Source organism: Bos javanicus, chromosome 29 (genome assembly GCF_032452875.1).
Source record: "Bos javanicus breed banteng chromosome 29, ARS-OSU_banteng_1.0, whole genome shotgun sequence".
NCBI lineage: Eukaryota > Metazoa > Chordata > Mammalia > Artiodactyla > Bovidae > Bos > Bos javanicus.
In genome coordinates this window covers 9326312-9339257 of record NC_083896.1, presented here as the reverse complement: position 1 = coordinate 9339257, position 12946 = coordinate 9326312, and the positions used below count along the sequence as shown (strand labels likewise).

At 42.5% G+C, this 12946-nt stretch overlaps 1 protein-coding gene across 2 annotated transcripts in view; it reads left to right on the top strand.

Annotated features, from left to right (window-relative positions):
- CCDC81 (coiled-coil domain containing 81) overlaps window positions 1–10796 on the top strand; it is a 42315-nt gene extending 31519 nt beyond the window's left edge. For both annotated transcript variants that reach the window (XM_061406028.1, XM_061406027.1), the window contains 4 exons: window positions 1241–1319; window positions 1992–2212; window positions 7798–7923; window positions 10294–10796. In XM_061406028.1, coding sequence (XP_061262012.1) covers window positions 1241–1319; window positions 1992–2212; window positions 7798–7923; window positions 10294–10435 — 568 coding nt within the window. In that variant the 3' untranslated portion in view covers window positions 10436–10796. The remainder of the gene's footprint in view (window positions 1–1240; window positions 1320–1991; window positions 2213–7797; window positions 7924–10293) is intronic.
- Window positions 10797–12946: the final 2150 nt, after the last annotated feature.

Genomic DNA, 12946 nt, shown 5'->3' with positions numbered 1-12946 from the left:
TGGCATTTGGGACCTTAGTTCCCTGACCAGGGATCCAACCTGCGTCCCCTGCATTGGAAGGCAGATTCTTAACCACTAGACCACCAGGAAAGTCCCCATTTTGAACTGTTTTGTGGTCACTAATCCTTGTAGATGGCAGAAAGGACCTGCTTGAGCAGGCTTCATTCCATTATTCCCAGATGACCACAAGGCAAAGCTGAGTTTTATTATAACTAAGAAGGGGGGTCCCGTGGAACCCAAGGGCAGAAATGTATGGGAGACCCAGGAGGGCTGAAACCAGGGTCTAAAATCCTTGTAAAAAACGCTTTCCATCTGCTAATATCCACAGCTCCTTAGGTGACATTGTCTGTATTCCAGCTGGCACTTGGATGAATTTCAATTCCAAATTTTTAGGAAAGAATCTGATTGGTCCTGCATGGGCTATTGGAGACCTAGGTTAGGGCCAGGGCCACAGAGTTCAAACATGCTAGAGGGGATACACTTCTGCTACTGGAGAGAAATTAGGGAGGCTGCTGGGGTGAGAGAGAGACCTCCAAAACAAGTAAGCAGCTAGATTCTGTGGCCAAAAAGCTGTTTTCTAGAAAATGCATATGTTTTGTTATATTCATTTTACAGATCATGTGGAGGTGGCATAAAATAGATGCGTGTTACAATAGGAAGATCACTCTTATAAAGGAATCTTGTGATGAATCATTTTATTGTGTTACAGACATTTTCTGCTTTCCTATCTAGATTTTTTAAGCCTGGGGGGAGAAGGGGTGCCTGACTTACTGGCAGTGCATTTGGAAAATATGGTTGGTCAGTTGCTTATTCTCTACCTGTCTGTCCTTGTCTGCGGGCTTTCCCAGTGGCTCAGCGATAGGGATCTGCCTGCAATGCAGGAGACCTGGGTCAGAAAGATCCCCTGGAGGAGGAAATGGCAACTCACTCCAGTGTTCTTGCCTGGAGAATCCCATGGTCAGAGAAACCCTGTGGGCTACAGTCTATGGGGTCGCAAAGAGTTGGACACAACTGAAGTAACTTAGCAACAGCATCAGCTGTCCTTGTCTACTAGCTTATGGATTTGGATTTCTTTTTCTTTCTTAAAGTAAAAGTTCCTGGAAGGAAAAAAGTATCGCTTTTTGTTTATCAGGTTCTTATTCCTATTAATATTTATTAAACACGTGCTGTTGATGTTAATCTGTGCTACGAAAGACTCTAAGAAACTGTGCCCTCACCTTCTCTTATTTGTAACTGCCAGACTTGCTGCGCAAAGAGCCAAATATATAAAAGATAAGATGGAAGAAACACAGTGTTACAAGAGGGCTCTGGATGCCCAGGTAAGGGGACATATTATTACTTTAAAATTGTGCAGTGTTTCTGGCTGCTTTTGGTCCCCATGGATGGAGTAGTTGAAATCTGTAGGAATGAACCTCCAAGGGCTGGAAACATGACATATTTGGGAACAATTCTTAAACTGATTAACTAGCTGTAATATAGATTGCACTGATGCTGTAAAATCTGGACCGTGTGGGTATATCTGTCCCCAAGTAAGTGTTCTCTCCCCTTTATTGCTGTAAACAGTGATGTCCATGTAGCACATGTTAAACTGTTTTAATGTTTCCCGTATACACTGCAAACTACTGTAATTTACATGTGTTTTCTTGTTGTAAATAAGCTTCTCCTCCTATCCAGATTTTGTGTGTGTGTGTTCTACCAATTAACTACTTTTGCAGTTTTATTCCTTTGTTATTTTTCCTACTTTGTTTACGGAAAAAATAGAAATGCTGGAATCCCCACCCTCCCCTAAAAAGGTGTGCAGTGTTTCCATAGCATTCTAAACATGTGTGAATCCTGTAATGTTATGAATGCCCTTCTGTGTTATCCATTTGGTGTTTTTTGAGGCCCTTGTTCCTCCCGCCCAGGTGCTGGTTTTTGCCATGCCACGGCCTGTGCCTGACGTCTAGTCCCTGGTATAACCATAATCTGCATTCTGTGTGTCCCTGCCTCAGATAAAGAACAGATGCCCTCAGCTGCCTGTGTTTGAGCCAGACTCTTCTAAGCCCATCTTTGGTAAGAATGAGGGTGAGATGATGGTGGAAAAGCGAAAGAGAGACCAGAACTACATGAAGCATCAGATGGAGGCCGCAGCTAACCACAAGAGGAGAGCCATCCTGCACCAGCTGGTGGATCAAAAGCGGGATTTGCTAATGCTGCAGAGGACACACCAAGAGTGAGACCCCTGGCGCTTTCCTCTCCTCCTCCTCTCCTGCCCTCCAGAGAAGCAGTCATAACAGGGAACATGCTGAAGAGTTACCATGCGCAAAATATTGTTCTATGCTTATTATATGCTTTATCTCGTTTCATCCCTACAACTCAACCTATGGACAAAAGCTTTTAGATTAATAACAGAGCCATTTATTTATTTTTATTTTATTTTATTTTTTTAAATTTACAATATTGTTTTGCCATATATCAACATGAATCTGCCACAGGTATACACGCGCTCCCCATCCTGAACCCTCCTCCTTCCTCCCTCCCCGTACCATCCCTCTGGGTTGTCCCAGTGCACCAGCCCCAAGCATCCAGTATCGTGCATCGAAAACAGACCCATTTAAAAGGAATATTAATAAGCATACATATTATATAATGATGTAAGATAACCGATAATGAATTCCAAATGCATTATCTTTTTCATACTCTTTTCCATTATGGTTTATTATAAGATGCTGACTACAGTTCTCTTACTGCTTATCTATTTTATATATAGTAGTTTGTATCTGTTAATCCCAAACTCCTAATTTACCCCTCCCCTACTCCCTTTCCCTTTTGGTAACCATAAGTTTGGAGAAGTATCTGTTCGAGTCTCATACCAATTCTTATCACATTATTTATTTGCTATATTTACTATTTTGTGTTGTTTGCTTTCTTACTGTAGAGTTTTAAAAATACTCTTTAACCTCCTTTTTTTTTTTTAATTGAAGTACTCAGCATTTCATAGTTTTAAAAGCTTTCTGGTGATTGCATTGGGCAGCTAAGTTCACGGGTGACATCTAGGTTCTGCAGGTTTGGTTCAGAAGGATGTCCCTTTGGAACTATGTATTCCTTGGTTGCGGTTTCCAGGTGGCTCAGTGGTACAAAATCCACCTGCCAATACAGGAGACACAGGTTCGATCCCTGGGTCAGAAAGATCCCCTGGAGAAGGCAATGGGCTACCCACTCCAGTATTTTTGCCTGGGAAATCCCATGGACAGAGGAGCTTGGCGGGCTACAGTTCCATGGAGTCGCAAAGAATCGGGCACAACTTAGAGACTAAACAATAGCGACAAAGTCTCAAACAAACTTTCTTGATCCTACTTCTCCCTCAAGTTAACTGTCCATAGTTTTCTTTCCCTGTTCAGGACAATGTCTGAAAAGAGTTGTCCACCCCAGCATTGTCCATAGGTGAGTCACAAATGTGCCGTCCTGCTCAAGTGGACACAAAGATATGAAACTCAGATCCTTTCTCAACCTCCACTAAATCCCTTCTGCAGAGAACTGTGCATATAGTAAGCTGTGCTGATGTTTGCTGGTGCAGGGGTGCTGAAGGTGAGAACATTCTGGAAATCAGAGCTCTGAGCAAACACGACTGTGGTCTTTACTTGGTTATCTCTTTTGTTGGAGCTCTGATCATAAACTTCCTTTTCTGTATGGGCCAGGTCCTTGTCTTCTGTTTCTATATCCTTTACTAATTATTCCAGTCTCTCTCACTTCTCTTTTCTTTTCCAACTGGCCCACCTTCAGCCCATCTCAAGATGTGAATTTAGGTCTTCCTGTGGCAAATAGAAAGTCACTTTCTTTCAGAGAGAAATGATTTAGTCCGTGTGATCCAAAGATGCCTGCTGACGTAATTTTACTTGTTTTACATTTTTTTCTTTAAACTTTCCTGTTTTTGTTTTTAAAAAATATAACAACTCATGCTCACTAAAATTATCAATGGGTGGAGAGATTTTTTTTAAAAAGGCTGATAATCTCTCTTACCAAGTAGTCTATGTTAAGATTCAGTTCAGTTCAGTTCAGTCGCTCAGTCATGTCCGACTCTTTGCGACCCCACGAATCACAGCACACCAGGCCTCCCTGTCCATTACCAACTCCCGGAGTTTACTCAAACTCACGTCCATCGAGTCGGTGATATCATCCAGCCATCTCATCCTCTGTCGTCCCCTTCTCCTCCTGCCCCCAATGCCTCCCAGCATCAGAGACTTTTCCAATGAGTCAACTCTTTGCATGAGGTGGCCAAAGTACTGGAGTTTCAGCTTTAGCATCATTCCTTCCAAAGAACACTCAAGACTGATCTCCTTTAGAGTGGACTGGTTGGATCTCCTTGCAGTCCAAGGGACTCTCAATAGTCTGCTCCAACACCACAGTTCAAAAGCATCAATTCTTCGGTGCTCAGCTTTCTTCACAGTCCAACTCTCACATCCATACATGACCACTGGAAAAACCATAGCCTTGACTAGATGGACCTTTGTTGGCATAGTAATGTCTCTGCTTTTTAATATGCTATCTAGGTTGGTCATAACTTTTCTTCCAAGGAGTAAGCATCTCTTAATTTCATGGCTGCAGTCATTAGCTTTCTACATTTTTTCCTATTTCTTTTACAAATGCGTTAAAAAATGTACACATATATATATTTTCCTTCCATTTTGCAAATGAAAATAAGGTGTGTGAGATCTTATATATTACTCTACAACCCAACCTTTCTTTAACCTAATAATGTGCCATTAATTTGTATTTAGGTCAGTACATATATAAAAAAATTCATTTTTCTTTAATAACAGCATATTATCTATAATATATAATATGGTTTATATAGTTTAACTTTTGCACCATTGATGAACATTCACTTTATTCCCAGGTATTTTGCCACTACACCAATTTGGCATTAAACACTTTTCTTATATATCTTATACTGGTTGTTTTGTTTCTATTGGATAAATTCCTAAAATTGGTGTTGCTGTTAGTGGGAATGTAAATTGGTACAACCACTATGGCAAACAGTGGTGGTTTCTCAAAAAAAATTAGAATCACTGTTCAGTTCAGTTCAGTTACTCAGTCGTGTCTGACTCTTTGGCACCCCATGGACTACAGCATGCCAGGCCTCCCTGTCCATCACCAACTCCCGGAGTTCACTCAGACTCACATCCATCGAGTCGGTGATGCCATCCAGCCATCTCATCCTCTGTCATCCATCCCCTTCTCCTGCCTTCAATCTTTCCCAGCATCAGGGTTTTTTCAAATAAGTCATCTCTTCGCATGAGGTGGCCAGAGTACTGGAGTTTCAGCTTTAGCATCATTCCTTCCAAAGAACACCCAGGACTGATCTCCTTTAGAATGGACTGGTTGGATCTCCTTGCAGTCCAAGGACCCCTCAAGAGTCTGCTCCAACACCACAGTTCAAAAGCATCAATTCTTCAGTGCTCAGCTTTCTTCACAGTCCAACTCTCACATCCATACATGACCACTGGAAAAACCATAGCCTTAACTAGATGGACCTATGTTGGCAAAGTAATGTCTCTGCTTTTTAATATGCTGTCTAGGTTGGTCATAACTTTTCTTCCAAGGAGTAAGCGTCTTTTAATTTCATGGCTGCAATCACCATCTGCACTGATTTTGGAGCCCAAAAAAATAAAGTCTGCCACTGTTTCCCCATCTATTTCCCATGAAGTGATGGGACCAGATGCCATGATCTTCGTTTTCTGAATGTTGAGCTTTAAGCCAACTTTTTCACTCTCCTCTTTCACTTCCGTCAAGAGGCTCTTTAGTTCTTCCTCACTTTCTGCCATAGGATGGTGTCATCTGCATATCTGAGGTTATTGATATTTCTCCTGGCAATCTTGATTCTAGCTTGTGCTTCATCCAGCCCAGCATTTCTCTTGATGTACTCTGCATATAAGTTAAATAAGCAGGGTGACAATATATAGCCTTGACGTACTCCTTTTCCTATTTGGAACCAGTCTGTTGTTCCATGTTCAGTTCTAACTGTTGCCTCCTGACCTGCATACAGGTTTCTCAAGAGACAGGTCAGGTGGTCTGGTATTCCCATCTCTTTCAGAATATTCCACAATTTATTGTGATCCACACAGTCAAAGGCTTTGGCATAGTCAATAAAGCAGAAATAGATGTTTTTCTGGAACTGTATGATTCCACAATTCCACTTCTGTGTACATAACCAAAATATTTGAAAGCATACTCTTTCAGAGATATTTGTACACTTATGTTCATAGCAGCATTATTTATGATAGTCAAGGAATAGCAACCCAAATATCCAATCACAGATGAATGGATAAATAAAGTGTGGCACACACATACATGGACTATTATGCAGCCTTATAAAGAAAGTTCTGACACATGCAACAATGTGGATGAACCTTGAGGACACTATGTTAAGTGAAATAAACCAGCCACACAAAAAAAGACACTGTACGAGTTAATTTACATAAGGTAATTAGAGTAGTAATTAGAGTAGTCTAATTCATGGAAACAAAGTAGAAGGGTAGTTGACAGGTTGGGGGAGGGAAAAGTAGGGAGTTGTTTAATGGGTTTAGAATTTCAATTTTGCAAGGTGAAAAAAGATATTTTATTTATGTTAGATATATTCCCACTGATTGCACGACAGTGGGGATATACTTAACACCATATATCTGTATGTTTAGAAATGGTTAAGAAAGTCAATTTTATGTGTTGTTTTTTTTTACTACAATTTAAAAAACTGAAAAGATAAAAAATGTTATGAAAAATGTATATAATAGGTACCATTCAGTCATTGAACTCCCATTGTGTGATAGGAATTGGCACTTTCTGTACGTTATCCTACTTAATCTCCATAATGACCACACAGTAGCTATTGAATCAAGGCTTGTTAGAGGATAATGTGGCCGTGCTATTTTAGAAGTGAACCAGCACAGAGCACGTGACAGGTTTTTATCGGCGGGTCCTGACACCTAGTGGTGGTTGGTACCAGTAACACAAGAGTCTTCAGAGCAGCAGGCTGAATCAAGGGTCACATTCAGTGAAGTCCCTTCCAGAATTTAATGAGAACTGACTGTAAGAGTTTTAGCTTGGCAAGAAAGAGACACATTTATATTGAGGCCAGTTTAGGGTGATTCACAACAGCCGTGAGTATGTGTTTGGAGATCAGAGGTAGAAACAACATTGGGAATGCTGGAACACTCTACTTGAAGGGAGATATTATACTGCAGTCATTTCTTTGATGACGTGACCCTCAAACACTTTTGTTTTTTAAACCTTCTTCACAATGTTGGATACATTCTCCATTCACTTTCTTTTGCCTAGTCATTTGTCCCCGCCACACCGCAACCCCCACCCCCACCCCCCCGCCCCCACCTTTCTAACCATTCATTTGTATGCCTGTCTACATTGTCTTGTAAAACTCCTGGAAGAACTGGTGGGCCGGCTACTGAGAGTCTGGACTAAAAGGAAAGAAACAAAGTATGGGAAACCATGTGAGATGAATCTTCAGATCAGCTAAATTAGCCTCAAAGGAAATAGATGGCTTTAAAAGCTGAATTTAATTGGAAGGAGGTTTTAATACTACTAATTTAAACCCAGATTGATGATGAAAAGCCTTAGATCCATAAATTATTTGCAGGAGTTTCACCATGTTTTTACAGTGTTCATGTCTCTTAGTCTGTTTCAAAGGGTGGGGAACAAAACCAGGATGTTTCCTGTTTAACTTAGAATAAAAGGAATGGGGCTCCTAAGGCTGCTGCCTTTCCCAGTATTACAAATGGAATCAGACTATTCTGTTCTCTCTAGGCACTTGGCAGACAGAAATGCTGAGCTTGAGCGAGTGAACAGAATCAACCAAAGCTTACAGGACAATTGGGAAAGGAGTGCTGTCATGAAGAAGCATCGAGACTTGGAGGAGAAGGCTTTTGAGCGGTAATACCTGATTGCACCTGAAGTTTTATTTGCAAAGCAAATCCCTTCTGCATCTTGTTTAGTTCCTACTAACCCTGGGATGACAGATAGGTTTTAAGTGTCAACTTCAGTTTATTAGCATTGACTGCCTAGAGAGCTTAGAGAGGAGGAAAGAATTCTGGGTTCAGTGGGAAATACTGCTGTGACCTGGGACGGCGACTGCTGTGTTGTATGCTATATGTTTGCCACCTCTGTGCTGATCTTTGCCTCTGTGTAATAGGTTTGTTTTCTTTTTGTGGAGGCTAGGAAGGCCTGGGGAGAGGGAAAGAGTGTGGAAATTCTCTTTGGAAATAATTAGCTGGAAATAGGAATTAGAAATAGAGTGTTTCTGCCTGAATGCATGTTAGGTTTATGGAATGATCTCATAAGAACAGAGTCATGGGGCTTTGGTTAAGACTGGCAATCAGAAAAGTGAGATGCCCAACCAAGAACACCTTCCTGAAATGTATTATATTCCCGCTCTCTCTCCCCTGCTATCTATTTACAATCTAGAGTCAGGGAATTCAGATGTTTTTAAGAATTAACACTAACTTTGGAGAGGCAGCTAATACTTTTTGCCTTATTTTTTCTTATTTCTAAGGTGGGGAAATTAAACATTGGCCTGGCTTGGCTAACACAGGAATTTGGGGGATCAAATAAAGAGATAGAAAATCATTATACTTTAAAAATTGAAAATGCTTTACACATGTAAGGTACAATTTCATAGAATATTAAAAACTTGAAGAAACAAAGTCTATACAATCAAACATTACAAAAACCTGAAAATACCAAAGTAACATTCAATTGCTAATTATTAACAATGTTTTATCATAAAAAATTGTTACAGTGGATCTTGATTTGTAACTAACCTTTTCCTTTTAGATTTTAAGGCATTCCTCACCTATCTTTCTAATGGGCAGAACCCATATTTTGTGACAATGAAAGTATGAGGGATGATGTGGAAAACAGATTTCAAAGAAGTGGGGTTGTTTGGCCTAGAGAAGTGGGGTTGTTTGGCCTAGAGAAGAGGAAGAGAAAGGGAAGTTGGATATTTTAAACCATTGTCTTAATGTGAAAAAGCAGGTAAAAGGCAATAAGATTAATTAGTGTCAGGGAGATTTTAGTTGGATTTTGGAAGAAGGCTTGGCTAATGTTGCGATAAAGGATAGCGACATAACACACGCTTGAGTGGCAGGATGGCCTGACTGCTCCATGGCCACAGCAAAATGGACCTCTCACCTGAAGACGTAGGGCAAGCTGTGGGCAGGGACTCAAGTGAACGGCAGACAGGGAGGAGGAATTGGTTGGTGTTAAAAAGAAAACAAAGTAAAAGCAAAATTAAGGTTCATGTGTATGCAGTTGGCTTCCCTGATAGCTCAGTTGGTAAACAATCCACCTGCAATGCAAAAGACCCCGGTTCGATTCCTGAGTCGGGAAGATCCCCTAGAGAAGGGAATGGCTATCCACTGCAGTATTTTGGCCTGGAGAATTCCATGGACTGTATAATCCACGGGGTTGAAAAGAGTTGGACACTACTGAGCGACTTTCACTTTCTATGCAGTTAGCTTGTGATACTCCTTCCTATCCCCAAAGGAAGCCAGGTAGGTCTCCCCTGCCCATTGACAAGGCCGTCTTTTTTTTCCCCTTGGAGGATTATCACTGATGTGTTTTTTTATAGAATCCCACCTGTACAGGAATTTTGATAGGGTAGGGGAGAACACCATGGAGACTGTCCTGCATCATAGAGGAAAATGGCTGAAGTGGAAAAGCAGCCATTGCCATCCCTTCATCTCTGCTTTCAACTGCTTTTGTCCTCTTTCTCTGTCTCCACTTTCTCTCCTGCCCTCCACTCACCAGAGGCTCCTGGCCCTCTGGGTCTTTTCACTGAAATCTAGTCTTCCCTGTCTTCACTGTTTGCTGATAACCAGCAGCTCAATGGCTTGATCTTCTCTCAAAAGCTGTCTCCTAGGAAGCCCGACAGGTGAAGGCCCCACACAGGGCCAAGCAGCAAACACCAAACCTCTGGAGTTTTCCCATTGCCGCTGACTGTGTGACTCTGGGCAGGTCTTGTGTGCGCTGAGGGTTTAGGTTGGGTGAGGGGAGAAGACTTGGGGGCAGACAGGAAGGTACCACTCAGAGCCTGTTATTGACCCGGAAGGAGACACAGGACATGCCTTTCCTGGGGTGACCAGCAGGTGGCGGCGCAGGGGATCACGGATGGACCGGAAGCTCCTGGAGGGCAGGGACCCGGCGCTGCTCCTGCACGCCGTCCTGGCTCCAGCTTCCAGGCGAGGCACGCAGCAAGGACTCAGGGGGTGCTGGCCGATGACCGCTCTTCTTCCGTCTCTGCAGGGCCTCCGACAAGCTCTTCCTGCTGGACCAATGTGAGAAGTACCGGCGCTGCAAGCAGTGCCAGAGGCGCACGTCCAACAGGGGCGAGAGCAACCTGTGGCCCCTCAACAAGTACATGCACGGCTCCCGGCTGTTCGTATAAAACCCGGAGTCCGGGCCTGCGTCTCCTGGGGAAAGTCTTTTTCTTTTTTTTTTTTAAAGGGTGGTGGTGAAACTTCATGTTTTTACTTTAGAGGAAAAAAAAAAAAAAAAAAATTACTGTGCCATTCTGGTGCTTTTTGGAGTAGATTGGATTCCTATAGACGGCTTCTCCCTGCCCGTCTCCCTCCCATCCCTCCCCAGGCCACCAAGGAGCCTGGACTGGGAAGTGGAACCCTGCTTCACTGTGTTTGAGAGGGGGGTGCTGACCCAACCCACCACCCGCTCTGTGACTTTGTTTAGGAACCTTTATTTTTCTTCACCTATAATGAAGAGTGTCATAATAAATACTTTGTACGACTTTTGACTGTGCAGAAAGTGATGGTGAATCATACCACGCCTCCCCCAGCCCTAGATTTTTCCCAAGGCTGGAAATGTGTGAACCTCCCAAAGGTAGGTCAGGCTATTTGCCTCAGGCGGTCATAGCAATGCTTCTGGAGTTTTCTAGTTGATGACACACCTGGGACTTGTTGGGATCTCAGGGATATTTTTCCCTTGGTGAGCTTCTGGCCAACCATTCCACCATTCTGCCCGTTTCTGCACCACTACTGACTGTAGGTTTATTGTTTGGATAAGTGAATACTGTGAGGGGAGCCTGGCTGGCTTGCCAGGGTCCACTTTCTTCTCTCATTGCATCCAATCTTTTTTTATTGGAGTATAATTGCTTTACAATTGTGTTAGTTTCTACTAACACAAAGTGTTATCAGACACACACATATGTATGTATATGTCCCCTCGCTCTTGAGCCTCCCTCCGTCCCACATCCCCATCCCACCCCTCTAGGTCATCACAGAGCCCCGAGCTGAGCTCCCTGTGCTATAGAGCAGCTTCCCGCTAGCTGTCTGTTTTACACATAGTAGTATATATTTGTCAATGCTACTGTCTCAGTTCATCCCACCCTCTCTTACCCTCCCTGTGTCTGTTCTCTATGTCTGCATCTCTGCTCCTGCCCTGCAAATAGGTTCATCAGTACCATTTGTCTAGGTTCCGTGTGTACCTGGCATCCATTCTTAAGCTGTACGTGCTATGGGTGAGGAAGAGCTTCGTGTTGAGGGACTGATTTTCAGTTAAGGTTTATGTGCTCTTTTTAAAAAATATTTTCTTTTTTAAAAAATTAAAATTTGCTTGCTTTTAATTGGAGGGTAATTGCTTCACAATATTGTGTTAGTTTCTGCCAAATATCAACAAGAATCAGCCATAGGTATACATATGTCCCGTCCTTCTTGAACCTCCCTTTCACCTCCTATGGTTTATGTGTTCTTAACCAAATTTTTTTCACTTATCTTTACCCTTTGGCTTTCTTCTCCCTGTCCTGTCCTACCACTTCAGGTGAAACAATGAACAAAGCAGAGCGATGTCTGGATTTCTGATATGTAAAAGCTAGGCAGAAAGTCCCTTAGACACTCTGCTTTCTGCCTGCAACGTTTTTCTTAGAAAGAAACGTGGGGAGACACAGAACATTGTGCTTCCCTGGTGGCTCAGTGGTAAAGAATCCACCTGCCAACATAGGAGACATGGGTTTGATCCCCTGGGTCAGGAAGAGCCCCTGGAGGAGGAAATGGCAACCCAGTCCAGTGTTCTTGCCTGAGAAATCCCATGGACAGAAGAGCCTGGCAAGATACAGTCCATGGGTCACAAAGAGTCAGACATAACTGACTAAACAACAATCTAGAACATTGTTTGCCCTACTCCAAATACAAAATAGGAATGTTTTGAGCCTTGAATAATTGGGAAAGTATTTACTTAAATTGATATTGGGCAAATTTTGTTGCTTACGTTATCTTTTTCTGTTGAAACAAGTATGCTCTCTGGTGACTGAAACTGTCTGAAGCTCTCCCCTCCCGCATCCTGTATTAACCTCTTCCTTCCATTTCCCCAGAAGACCCCTCCATGGGGGTTCCATCATCCCCAATATTTGAAACAATAGCCTGGCCCCAGGACTGCTTGACTTGCTTGAAAAACCCATCCCTGCCACACCCTTGGAGTACTTCTCTGTCTCTAATAAATAATAAATTCCTATAATAGCATTGTATGAATATATATCTATAGAGAGAGAGACTGCCTTGTTAAAGAAAAAAAGACTTTAGGCAATGTTGATATGTTTGGGTGAAAAGATTTATAGGTATTTTTACTGTAGGAACTGAACTTGTAATTTATTTTTTTAAGTATTTATTTATTTTGACTGCATCAGGTCTATGTTGCAGTACACAGGATCTTCTAGTTGTGAACCATGGGATCTAGTTCCCTGACCAGGGACCGAACCGGGACCCCCTGCATTGGGAATGTGTGTCTTAGCCACTGGACCACCAGGGAAATCCCTGAACTTACAATGTGTTACCCTGGGTAGCAGTACTGACTCTCAGTCTGTGTCAAGCACCAAGCTAGTGACCTGGAGATTAAGACCTCTTCAGTCCTTGCCTGCCTTGGGAGCACTCACGGTGTAATGCAGAGATGT